This window comes from Charadrius vociferus, unplaced genomic scaffold (genome assembly GCF_000708025.1).
Source record: "Charadrius vociferus isolate BGI_N301 unplaced genomic scaffold, ASM70802v2 scaffold1116, whole genome shotgun sequence".
Lineage (NCBI taxonomy): Eukaryota > Metazoa > Chordata > Aves > Charadriiformes > Charadriidae > Charadrius > Charadrius vociferus.
In genome coordinates this window covers 325,743-338,935 of record NW_009648801.1, presented here as the reverse complement: position 1 = coordinate 338,935, position 13,193 = coordinate 325,743, and the positions used below count along the sequence as shown (strand labels likewise).

Genomic DNA, 13,193 nt, shown 5'->3' with positions numbered 1-13,193 from the left:
AAGGCGGTCACAGCAGCGTAGATGTGATGACGCCCCCAAAGCAGAGACGCACGGATGATGTGGCTGCCCCATCTCCAAGCGCTGCAGCCCCAAAGGAGGAGGTGAGGGGGGGAAGTACCAGAGAGCGCGGAGAAACGGTCAGGAGTAACGTGGAAGAGGGCAGTGGTGCCCCTGCCGCTGGCCGGCTTCCAGAAGCCAGACGAGATTCCCAGTCCTCGGGTAGCAGTAAGAAGGTGGCCTCCCCAGCAGGGAGAGCGAGCCTTTCCTCTGGGCCGTCTCCTGGTACGGGAGTGCCTAAAAGTGAACCTGCACCTCCCTGTGCTGAACGTCCAAGTCAAGACGCAAAGGCTGCACCGGTGGTCAAACACTCGCAGGCCGGGACGGAGGAACGAGACACCACGGAGAAAGCGAGCTGTCTGACTTCCAAGGTAAGTGGTGAGTGAACGCTCTGGTGAGCATTTGGTTGTGATGGGCAAAGCGTCCCCTTATAACGGTGACTTGATTGTGCTGTTGGTGAAGGTGAAGACCGCGAGGCTGGGGATGTGGGGTGAAAGCAGGGAGCACTGTGAAGAGTTTCTTTTTTGCGTTTGCTGTCCTGTGTGTTAGTCCTAACCCAGCGCTCTCAGCGAGTGGTTGCTCAGTTACGCCCAGGAGCTGTGAACTTCTCTTCTCTAGCCGCCCTTCCAGGTGTGCTCTCCAGTGGGCTCTGTTGGATCTGTTGGTATGCTGTGATTTCTGGGTATCCCCACCCGTCTGCAGAGATGTCGGATGTTCCTGCAGAGGCACTTCCAGGTTGTCCTGTTTAAATGGGCATTGTTTGTCTTCCTGTCGCAGAATGAAGACACAAAGGAGAAAAAGAAGACCCCAAGTGGGAAAGCGCACAAAGTCGCTGAGAAGACGAGTCAGACTAAAGGACCTGTGATTTCTAGAAATGATGATGCTGCAGCTGTTACAGAGAGTTGCAAGGACAAAAAGCAACAAGGGAACCAGAAACCTGTGGATAAGATTAAAGGAAGGTGAGAACACCCCTCCTGTTCCCCAGTGTTCTTTAAATACAGGATTTGGTGTAAGGAGGACTAGAGGACTCATGATCGAGGCAGGGGATTGAAGTACTAAGATTAAGTCTGCATGTATCTTGGATATGTGGAAATAGAATTGCCTTAAAACTGAGGTAAACTACTCCTCATGCAAAAGAGAGCTCATGTTTAATTGGCATTGCAGCACAGGTCATGTACTGGGTAATGTGGTACACTTGGTACTTGAACATTTTAGAGTATCTGATGAGTAAAAAAATGAGATTGCCCTCTTATTTGTTACTGTCACGAACAACACATGCGTTACACATGTAACTCTTTAGATTAAAGGTGTGAAGGGCTGTTTTGATTAGTATAACTTGTTTTGCTTAATGCATATGAGCTGGAAGAGGGATAAAGCATAGCCATCGCAGCTGACTCTGCTGGGTGAGGTATTTCTGTTAGCTTACCAGTGCAGTGGCCCAGGTGCATGTGGCTGGAGCATCTCATGCTGCCTTTAGGAACCCATTTTTCCTTTTTGCACTAGGCTTACACTAGGCCTGCTATGTAGCGTCAGTTTGAGTGAACTGCTGACAGAGCTTATGGGTCTTGCATCCAGTAAGCGTGTGGCTTGGATCTTATTTGTGGTTTATAATGGTTTGTGCTATTTAAAAAAAAATAAAAATTGGAATTCTTTCTATTTTCCTTCTAATTCTTTCTTGTAGTTCTGTGAGCCCAAGTGATTGTATTACAGTGTATTTCCATGCAATATTATCCAAAGACTTCAAACTAAACCCTGAGACCCATAAAGTGTTCATCAGGGCTGAAGGCATTTCTCCCTATGCAAACTGGAAGGAAAACATTTGTGAGTTGATCTGCACCAAGTAAGTACCCCTGTGAGTCACAGAGAGGCACGGGAGTGTTTTGGCTCTGGAGAACAGGATGCAGTGTGGTGCTTCATTTAATATGTAAGACTGTAGCTATATGTCCATAGGTGGGTATTGCTGTAAAGGGTTTTCATAGTGGACATAACTATTCTGAAACTTTCATCATGAAAGAATAATCACCATTCCTATTAAAAATGGGGTGATGCATGGAAAAGGAAGTGTATAGATCAGCTGACATGTCCTTTGTCTTCCTTTGCCTGCCTTTGCTGTGTGTGTGTTTCCCAGGCATCTAGAAGAACATGGATACCTCATTGAAGGCACTGTAACTCTTGCAAAAGGAATAATTAATAAATACATTCCTTACAAATACTGGGTTAGCTGTGGTGAAGGGGAGTACGAGTTTATTTACAAGAATTCAGAATCAAGTAATCATGTGAATCGTTGCTTATTTATAAGAGACTCCTTGGTCAGCAATGGAGGTGAGTTTTTCTGACTGGATCTGCACATTGGGATGATGCATGGTTTTTTGGTGGGGTGATCTCTAACTTTATATGGACTAGCATCATTATTAGGCATCACTATCTGAAGTTGGAAACTTGATGGGTCAGTGTGGGTATTTCTGTGGCCAGCTGAAAGAGTGAAGGCACGTGGGAATGTGTGTTTGTTTCTCAAATGATTGTTTTCCTGTGTTCCCATCTGTGTTCCTTATTCTAGAATGGCATCAGTATGATGATATCGTGTGTAAGGCTTCTGTAATGAAAAGCGTTTTGAAAATGTTCTTACGCGATAAAACCAAAGATGTGGTGAAAGGGAAGATAATAGCTGCAAATATTATGTTAGAAAATATCTTCAGCATTCTTGGAACTTGGAGTCCCGACAACCTGAGAAACTTCCTCTTCCAGCTGAAACAGTTCTATGTCGTTACAAAAGACCCAAGGGTATATGATGGCAGGCAAATGCAATGGACGGAGTTGAACTTTGGGACGCAGCAGGTAAGCTGTTTTCTTTTAACCGATACCAGAAAACAGACATTCAGTTACTAAACCAGAACTTTAATTTTGCTGTTGACCTTGTTGGGTTAATTTTGCTTTTCCAGTCAGAAAGCTCAGGTGTGATGGAACCAGTGGAGATCCTTTCAGGGTGACTGCCACCATCTGCCTTGGGAACTTGAGACACATCTCTGCAATTAGGTGCTGTTCTGAATATCCCATACTGGTCAGCAGCAGAGCTGTGATGTGGCGACTTCTTACTTGAGTGGGTTTTGTGTCTGGATGTTAATTTCCTAAGCCCGTCCCTTTTGTTTTGCTGCCAGTCACTCTGTCACCAACTTCTCTACACCCGTCTTCAACTCCAAGCCTGCCTTTTTTTTGGGGGGATGAGCTCCTCCTGGTCCAGTTCCAAGCAGTGATGCAGACAGGGCTTTTGGAGTCCTAAATTTCTTACCCAGCATAATTATGAAACATGGCAGAAATGTCACGTTGTCTTTTTTTGTGGCTTCGCGCTGGTATCAAGGCTGCTCGTTTCTAACTCTCTGCAGCCTCCCTCCTCCTGGTGACGCAGCAGAGGCCACAAGATGGCATACCCGCCCAGCTCAGCAGAGCCCACGGGTGTTTCATGTCGCTGCTGGTTTTCAGAAGGGTGATTTTGGTATCACCAAGCACCACAGTATTATGGACCCCTGGACGTGGTTTCAGAATAGCTTTTTGGGGCTGTGGGTAAGGACAGAAATCTCTCCTTTCGCTGACTCCCGACCAAGCCAGAGTCCACTGCTAAGCTGGAGTCAGCTTGTGGCGTGCGAGGGTGACACAAGGCAGTGTTGGGTGTACAACTGCTCAGCTCACCGGTTTCCTTCCTGAGATCTGCCCCGGTCCCTTGGAGCTCCCCAGCTCTGCTGGGCATGGGGAGGTGCGGCAGTAGCTGAGCGGTGGGCGGTGGTAGCACAGAGAGGGGCACCAAACCGTCACAGGCACCGGGGTACCACGCCTGATGTTTGGTGGTGGTCAGTACCACGTGTACTTAGATGCCGGTACCACACTGTGTCGTGGGGTGTACAGGACTATTGAGTCTCCTCACAGTAACCAGCAGAAGAAAATGGCTTCAGAAGAAAAAGACTTGCTGGGGAGCTAATGCTGTATTTGGTTTGTTTCTTCTCTTCTTTGTCCTAGGTGAATGATTTGCTGCTGAAATATATGAGCAAAATAGCTCTTCCTTTCCTTGCACCAGAAGGTGCAAAAGCATCGCAGGAGGACGTAGTAATAAAAAGTAAACTAGCTCTGGGGCTCACCATTCTCACAGTAGTTGAAAGGCTCGAGCTGCCAAGATTTAAAAGCTCTCTGGCTGACCTGTGTAGCCTCTTGTGCTTGGATAAGGTGTCACAACAAACCATACTGGATGAAAATCATCAAATCACAAAGACTTTTGCAGCAGTTACCAGGTATGTATGTTACTGGAGCACTTGGAAGTGCTGGTTTTGCTGCAAGCGTAGCACCCTGTGATAAAACAGTAAGGGATTCAGATCTCTAGTGTCAGAGAATCAGAAAAAAAATCAGATTTGAAGGTATCCTTAGAGGTCTCTGTTCCAACCTCCTGCTCAAAGCAGAGCTAACATCCAGGCAAGATTGCAGTCAAGTTCTGAAGAACTCCGGGGACGAAGATTGCACAACCTCTCTGGGGCCCTCTTACGGTCACATACCTTTCTTTGTGAAAAATGCTTTCCTTTTGTCCAAACAGGATTTCCCTTGTTGCAGCTTGTCACTGGTGTCAGATTAGTAGACTGAGTTAAAACTATTGGGTTTTCATTGTATATAAAAATGTTATTTGTTACCCATTTCTATCAAGCAGTTTCTAGATTCTTACCTGTTCGCTATTCATACTTAAAAACTCCAATCATCAGGATCATCATGTGTTTACTCCTTTAAATTTAAATGCCATATTTGTATTCTTCCTGTCTCCTCTGATGTACATCATTACATGTTTTTTGTTGATTTTTTCCCTCCAAGTGCCTGCTTATTAGACTGTTATCTATCTGCTTATCTGGCACTCAGATTTCTAGTTCACTTGCAGAGCTGCGGCTGTTAAATTTCCTTTTGGAGGCCAACCAAGGAGGCTGTGAATTGTCCCTAGAACGCCTGGCTCTGTGCGTCTGTGTCACCCCATCCCTGACTCAGCTGGGGGGGCTCACGTGGAAACTGTAGATAAAGTATTGGTACTTCTTCTTAGTGCTGTGTTACTAAGGTCTGTGCAGTGTAAGATTACAGCTGTGAGTCTTAAATTTTTACCATATACACACTTCAGTGTAGACAAAATTGAGCTAAAATAATCACCAGAAGCTATTTGAAGGTACATAGCGAGTTTGAGATTGAGATGTAGTCTCCTCCCACCCCCAAGGACATTCTTGGGTCCTGTAAAAAGCTATTCTTTTACTGTGTGTGTTTGTTGTGGTATTTTTTTTTTTTTTTAGTTTGAAGGTTCACCTGACAGAGTTGTGCCAGAGATGCATTGATAACGAAGTAGACCAGTGGGTGTGGATTCTTCCTCTTCTGCATTTCCTTGCTGCTCCTTTGCAGCATGACCGCTTGCCAATGGAAGAAGATACCTGGGCAGGGCTTGAAGGGCTTCCGTTTGCTGAAATAAGGAAGAAGCAAGATATGTGAGTTTTCCAGAATTACTGGTTTTATCCAGTGCCTTGACAATGTAGTTGGTGGTGATCACCTTACTTTACCTCTTTTTTTTTTTTTTCCTCCCTTGTTTTTTAAAAATCACAAACACAGCATGTCAATGGTGGGTATTTGGCATATATGAACACAGACCACATTGGTTGCTCAGAGACTACGGTGTATAGCAAAGCTGTGCAGTATATTACCTTTCAGACACAAACCACCCTTAACTCTGCAAGCTGTGGAGCAGCTTGTGCAGTTGGTCATGCTTGGTGTGAGTTAAAGCAGCTCATGATATGCATTGTGCAGAATCTGAGCAAGACCTGGAGTTTATTCTCCTTGAGTGCTTCCGCTTAGTAGTTTGACACTGCTTCTGTGATCACTGAGTCTTGGGTCTCCTACCGATCTTCAGCTGTAAATGAAAAAAGCACAGGAGTGAGAATAAGAGTCCTCTGTGGGCTGAACAAGCTCTTAGCCTTTTCTACCTTGAAAACTTGAAGATTTTGTTTTGTCTTCCCTCCAGGGGGACCCTACTGCAACTAATGAAAGAAAAGAAATACTTGATGGAATTCGATAGGACTCTGGTCAAGTCCTGGATCTCTGTGCTGCCCCTGAAGAGCCTGCCTGAATTTATACAAGACTTCTCCAGTGATTTGTTAGTTACTCTTCAAGGTGTTTCTTACAGATTAGAGAACATTGACCTTTCGTGGAACAGTTCTGAGGTTTGTCTTCTGGCAGCTTTACCCAGCTAAGGGATAAAGGCTGAAACTGGGTGGTAGTGTGCCTTTTAGCAGAACTGACTGTCGCTGAAGGGTACGTGGTAGCAGGTCAGAGCACAAAGAGCTGAAAATTTAGCTAAAAGCAAAAATAGTTGCTCAGAAGTAGAAGACTCCTAAGAGAAGGTGAGAAGGTGTGTCTGTAGCAAAAAATGTTGTTGACGGTAATGAGAGAAGGGTCTGCTTATCTGTATTTGCTCTTGGTCACTGATGGCAAGTATTTCAGTCCCGAGTTGCTCAGATGGCTGCCTGAAACTATTTTTGGCACAGCTCTTGGGGGTTTGTTTGGGCAAGGCGCTGCTGGTTTGAGAGATGTGCTTGCCTGTTGTGAAAACACTTGTATTTGTGTGAGGACAGCAGGAACTGCACATTGCAACTAATAATAATAAATTTTAAACCCCTAGATTTTAAGAAGTGCTATTATTTGTTTGTACAAACAATAGCCACCTATATGTTGACTCTGATATCCAGTAAATAATTCTTGCAATTTTATAGTGTATTCATAAAAGCACTGGAGAAGGCATGGAAGAATACTGAATTCCCTCTTTCACAGCATCCCCTCAACTAATGAGAAACCAATCTGTAAAATTCCTTCCACAATGTAAGATTTCTGTCTTTTTATTCTTAGCAAGTAGAGAGTCTTCTAAAGACACTGCTGCGTACCTTGGATGAGAAATGGGCCAGGTAACTGAAGTGCACTTTTGTGGGAGCATCATCCTTTTTATTTACACCATGCCTGTGGGGTGGGGATATCCTTGTAGCTTGAATGTGTGCATTGAAATCTGTAAGAATAGAAGAATCCTCTATTTCTATCCCTCTGTCAAATACCAACATTTTTAAATCCATCTGAGGGAGGGATGGTTAGTTGCCACACTGTATTGAATTTGGTGGTTTTTTTTCTTTTTTTTCTTTTTTTTTTTTTTTTACTCTGAGCACAAAATAAATTCTTCCTCTTTATTCCTGTCCTTCAGAGCTCTGGAAGCTCGCTCTTGGAAGTCCTGCCTGACCTGTTGCCTCAAGCTGCACAAGAGGGTCTGCAAGTACCTGAAGTGGGGGAGGTGGTACGCGCTTCCTGCCACTTCTGCCATGATAATTTCAAAGGTTGCCAACCTTCAGCCCACAGCAGTGAGTACCAAGGAACCATTCATGGGTTGATATGAGCAAGGTATCTTAGAATTATTACAAAAATGGTACAGCAGACTGGTTTTATAGAATCACAGAACCACAAAATGGTTTAGGTTGGAAGCAACCTTGAAGATCATCGAGTTCCACCCCCTGCCCTGGGCAGGGACACCTCCCCCCAGCCCAGGTTGCTCCAAGCCCCGTCCAACCTGGCCTTGAACACCTCCAGGGATGGATCATGTCCATTCTCAATTAAGAAAACTTAATACTCTAAATTAACCAAGATTGTGGTACTTTCTAAAAGCTTTGAAATCACTTAATGATTTTAATTCTTCTTATTGAAAATAACGTTAAATGCCTATTTGGCTATCGTGGATTTTGGTTCATGTCTGTTTTTTTTTTTTTTCCCCTTGAACATATGTTGTCTTTACTTCCTGGAATAAGCATTCTTAAGCTCGAACTATTTACAAGCATTGCATTTTCCCACCCTCCCTCTTTCCTTTATTCAAGTAGTGGTGGGTCTCTGTTGCTGGGCACGTTTATGCCTTGGATGCATCTAGACCTTCTCTTTTAGAAATACTCATTAAAATCAGTAGTACGTTGCTCTCCTGCTTGAACTGTTCCTTTTTTTTTTTTCCCCTTCTCCCGTGTGTGCAGCAGGTTCCACAAGATGCTGGGCAGGAAATTCCAGTGGTAGAAGTATTCAATGAAGCTCTGAGAGACACTCGAACCTGGTTCAGAAATGCTTTAACCAAAAAGTTATTGAATGAACACCTGGAGTATGTGACGTTCTCTTTTTATTGGGAACTTCAGGTTTGTCATCTTCTAATAATATGAATATAAAAGCATTTTACTGTAGCTTAACCGTGTAGTCTTTAGTCTAATGGCTCTTTGCTGGGGACCGTAGCTGCTGTGGCTGCGTAAGGAATGAGATGGGGACAGGCAGTGCGGACTGCCAGCTGCGAGGCTGCATTGTTTTGAACGCTATTGGGCTGAAAAGCAAAGGGCTATAATTGGTGCTTCTCAGCTCACCTGATTTCTCCTTTTTCTTGGCTGTTCCAAGACGCGTTGCTGGGATGAGGCGCTGCCCCTTATTGGTGTTTAGCTGGAGCTGTTGGCTTGCTCACCCTGTACGTCCTCCTGGCTGTCCTTCAGGCCTTCCAGCAGGCAAAGCGCAGGGCAACTCCTTACGGTCTGCCTCGCTCTGCTCCCAGCCCTCCCAGGGAGGTTTTCCAGCATCAAGGTGGAAGTCGTTCATCCAAATGTCTCCTTTAGCAACTGGGACGTTTGGACACTGTTTGGGCTTAAAAGCTGCCTTTTGCAGCTCAGGGAGTGCTCTTCATCCGGATGGAAACATCTGAAAGGACTGCAGACTGAGGAGCGTGGGGCCTCTCCTCAGCATAGTTCTTTTAATTTACTTATTTGAATGTTAAATCTCAGCACTTTCTGGTTTGGGTTTGTTTGCTTCTCACCTGCAGGCCTGGGATGAATTTGTGAAGATCCGCTTTCCAGATGGACAGTTCACTGAGACGTGGAAGAAGACTTTACTTGCAGATCTGGAGAGAAGAATTCAGGAGGTAGGGGGGACCGCAGGCAGTCGCTGCATGGGCTGAGTTCAGAGCAGATAGACAGTCATCGGCTGTGCTTAGAGAATAGCTTCTAGAGCCTGAATAAGCACATGAAAACACTGTGGCTTTGATCTAAAAACTGCCATTCCTGTTATAAACCATGTTCTGGAGGCTCAAGAATTAGAGATGAAACTGTACCATGCTGTATTCTTGGTGTCGGAGACTCTAGTAGCCTGCTAGCCTTTCATGGTCTTAATAGCAGCACTCCTTCATGCTTTCAGAAGAAACACTTTGGAAACTTTTAACCTGATAAGGAATCTGCCTTTTGCCTTATAGGAGCTTCCCGTTAACCAAATCTTAGTCTACTGCTGTCAGCACTGCAAATTTACAGAACTTGACTCTTCCATTGACTGGTGTTTCTGTAATTGTGCCACAGAGGCTGTAACTGCGGCTTGCCAGGTATTGCCTTTTCCCTCAAGGTAGGAAAAAGAAATGTTAAATTTCCTGTTGCATAGCGTGGGGTTGTGCATTGTGCTGGAAGGCGAGTTGCACGTTGCTCTCATTGCCTGAGTTGCTGTGGATTGTTTAAGTTTGTTAAACCAACAAAAAAAATACTGACAAAAAAGCAGGAAATGAGGATCCACTAATAAAGGGTCCATGAAAATACTTGTAATGCTTTTGCCATCGTGGCTTCTGGTGTCAGTCATGTCATACAGCTTTTTTGGAATACGCCCCAGCCGCACCTCCAAGGTGTGACTTCTTGACATCAGTGCCCGATCCCGAGAGAAAGACGGATGCAGTATAATCCAAAACACTGATGCATTCCTCCCCTCTGACTTGTGTGCCTCGGGCAGACGCAGAGAAATCTCCTCGAGAAGATATCTTCCTACAACATGGGCCGATTCAGCCAGCTTGTATCAACTATTGTTGTGAAGTCATGGCCAGTCAAGGGTGGGCAGTCTGAGGATGACTTTGATGAGATTTTGCACCACATGCTTACGTGGCCTGACATCAAACATATCTTCAGCTTTAATGGTATGTCTGTTAGTTATATTTGTAGGACTCTATGAAAAGCTGTTCTTTGCCTTGCCACTCCCGCTTTGCAGAGCAATGAACAAATATAGAAAAATTGTCCTGCTCTTATTTTATTCCCTATCTCAAAGCTCAGGGTGTTCAGCCTGGTTTTGGAGAAGAAAGGCTAAGGAAGAGTGAGCTAGTGTTCCTCTTGTGCTAATCCACTGCAGCCAGTTCAGGATTTGTACTGGACTGCTAAACCTGTAGATCAAGTGGATTTGTAGAACATAACTTATTTCTCTGAGAAGTTCTAATAAATTGTTGCTACCCAAAAATGCGAAAGTCTTGGCCGTGTGAATGGATCAAAATGGCTTATGTTTCCTCCCACAGGTTTTGGGTACGGGCTCTCCATGGGAAGGTTTCTGAATTGCTTTCCTGAGGTCCTGCCTGTTTCTGTTCAAAAAAATAGAGAATCATAGAATGGTTTAGGTTGGAAGGGACCTTGAAGATCATCGAGTTCCAACCCCCCAGCCCTGGGCAGGTCTACCCCCCCCCAGCCCAGGTTGCTCCGAGCCCCGTCCAACCTGGCCTTGAACACCTCCAGGGATGGGGCAGCCACAGCTTCTCGGGGCAATGTGTTCCGGCGTCTCACCAACCTCAAAGTGGAAAATTTCTTCCTAATAGCTCATCTAAATCTCCCCTCTTCCAGTTTGAAGCCATTCCCCCTCATCCTGTCACTACATGTCCTTGTAAAAAGTCCTTCCCCAGCTCTCCTGGAGCCCCTTTAGGCACTGGAAGGCCGCTATAAGGTCTCCCTGGACCCTTCTCTTCTCCAGGCTGACCCCCCCCAACTCTCTCAGCCTCTCCTCATAGCAGAGGTGCTCCAACACCTCTTTGTGGCCCTCCTCTGGACTTGCTTCAGCAGGGCCATGTCTTTCCTATGTTGGGAGCTCCAGAGCTGGAGGGGCTGGAGAGTGGTGTGAAGAGTTCACAGACTTTTGGGTAGGGATTGGAATGGGAAATGAAAGGACTCTGTATCATGACATTGAATAGCTATTGATTGTGCCTAGTTTTTGTGAAGCAGGGCTGATCGAGGTTTTATATGCTTTGTTTCTGGAACAGGAACAAACACAGACCTCCTAGAAAAACTTACAGATGAAGCAAAGAATGTAATGGCCACAGCAGATTCTGTGTTTACGAGTGTCACTGCTGACATCTGGAAAGGGTGTATCCTTGTGAAACATCTGGAAGAGGTTTTACAGCATGAGAAACAGTTCATCTGTATCTGGGAGATAAGTAAGAGCGCTATCCAAAAGTGGCATTGTTGGCTTACATTGTAGTGACTGATGGCCAACTGGGTTTACCTACTTCAGTGATTAGTAATGCGAATTAGGTGCTTCAGCAGTTAGCAGCGCTGCCTTTGTCTTTGTCCTTTATATGGAGCTCCCAACTCCAGTTTGGGTTGTCTGCATTTCACTGTGGTGGTTGTGACTCTGCAAATCCAAACCTGGGTCATGGGTGCAGGGGGTGGGAAGTATCTGCCTTGTGACTGCAGATGAATTTTCTTTCAGAGCACCAGCAGCTGTTAAGTGAAGACAAAGAACTACTCCAGAGAGAACTGAAAGAATTGCTGCAGAGGAGGCAAGAAGAAGTGACGCTTCTCAGAAAGGAGAAAAAAGCAATAGGAACCTTTCTGAGCATGTGTAGGAAGGTGCAGGCGTCTGTGAAAGGTAGGGGTTTGGGGGAGCAATTTGAAAGTGGCAACTCCAGAAAACATGGTTTTCTTTGAAAACAACTAGGCTTGGTAAACAGGTTTTATTCTAAACCACAGCAAGGATGAGGAGGGGTGGGGCAAGTAAACCCAGAGCATTTGAGGGATCAAATGAGTGCTTATGCACCAAATTATATTTGTAAGGGTCCACATGCCCAATAGCATTTTGCAGCTTGGCGGGTTAGATGCAGTAAGCTGGACACAGGAGAGACATCTGATCTATCTCTGACCTATCTCTCTGTTTTAAAGTGGATGTAGGTGAACTGGAATTTGAACACTTGGAAGATCTTCGCTCAAAAAGACTAAATACAGTTGTGAATGTGGGAAAGAGACCCCTACAGACCTACTACAGCTGGAGCCCAAAGCTGAAAGAATTTGCCCAGAAAATGCACTCTCTTAAGGACAGCCTGATCTTCCAGCAGTTCTGGGAGGAAGCAGCACAGAAGGCAGGAGAGGACTATGAAAGTTCAGAAGAGGAGGAGGAGGAGAACATTGTTCCTACATTGGACCTTGATAATGTTTTCAGCAGTCTAATCTCCCCTTGTTTTGTGAACTATGAAAGGCTGTATGATGATCTCAGATCTGGAAGTCTCACACTTGCTGCAGTTGATACAATTTTTCAGGAATTCACAAATCATCCTGAAGATATCAGAACTGAACTAAGTACCATATGTGAGCTTGCACCTGGAGAAGACAGAGACTGGGTTGATCAGCGATTTCAGCAGATCCAGCAATACCATGAAATGCATTTAACTTTTGATGCTGCAAAGATCATTGCCAATGTCAAAGAGATTTTAAACCTCTCTGGTGACTTCGGTGTCCTGGAAAACTTGTTGGACATAGTAAGTATGCACTTCTTCAGCTCTGTACTGCCAGGTGTTGGCTAGAAGGCTTGGGTAAGTTTGAACCTTCCCACAAGCCTATCCCAGTCTGTCAAGAGCCGTTCCCTGTCCCAAAATGCTTATTTGAGATAAAAATTAAGTGTTCAAACAAAGTGCTTCTGTGTAGTAGTTCTTAAAAGAGAAAAGATGGTATTCCTCTGTTCGGGGTGTGGCTTGGCAGAGGGCTTTCCTTTCGCTGCTGGAGAACGGGTTGAATTTCCCATTTCCAGACTGAACGTTTGTTTTCACTGCTTGGTTTGTAGACAGAAAAGCTTGAATCGTACAAGACACAAAAGCTGGACTCCATCAGCCCCGAGCTTATGCATGCCAAGAGACTGCTGGAGGGGATCACTGTGAACCGTCGTGGGTGTCTGAGGGAGCTGGCCCAGCAGAAGGAGTTTGTCTTCTGGGTCAGAGAAGCACTGAAAGGTGTGTGCTGCTCACCCAGAAATTAGGCAGATGGTACCAGAAGGGGTGCCAGTTTGTGTGGGGGCAGAAGGAATGC

At 45.2% G+C, this 13,193-nt stretch overlaps 1 protein-coding gene across 1 annotated transcript in view; it reads left to right on the top strand.

Annotated features, from left to right (window-relative positions):
• RNF213 (ring finger protein 213) overlaps positions 1-13,193 on the top strand; it is a 76,706-nt gene that overhangs the window by 16,621 nt on the left and 46,892 nt on the right. The window contains 17 exon segments of the mRNA XM_009886833.1: positions 898-1,016; positions 1,754-1,897; positions 2,186-2,379; positions 2,615-2,892; positions 4,066-4,334; positions 5,352-5,549; positions 6,080-6,282; positions 6,965-7,016; positions 7,304-7,457; positions 8,112-8,267; positions 8,933-9,031; positions 9,359-9,481; positions 9,877-10,057; positions 11,159-11,332; positions 11,608-11,766; positions 12,057-12,649; positions 12,952-13,117. Of these exon segments, the coding sequence (XP_009885135.1) occupies positions 898-1,016; positions 1,754-1,897; positions 2,186-2,379; positions 2,615-2,892; positions 4,066-4,334; positions 5,352-5,549; positions 6,080-6,282; positions 6,965-7,016; positions 7,304-7,457; positions 8,112-8,267; positions 8,933-9,031; positions 9,359-9,481; positions 9,877-10,057; positions 11,159-11,332; positions 11,608-11,766; positions 12,057-12,649; positions 12,952-13,117 (3,262 nt within the window).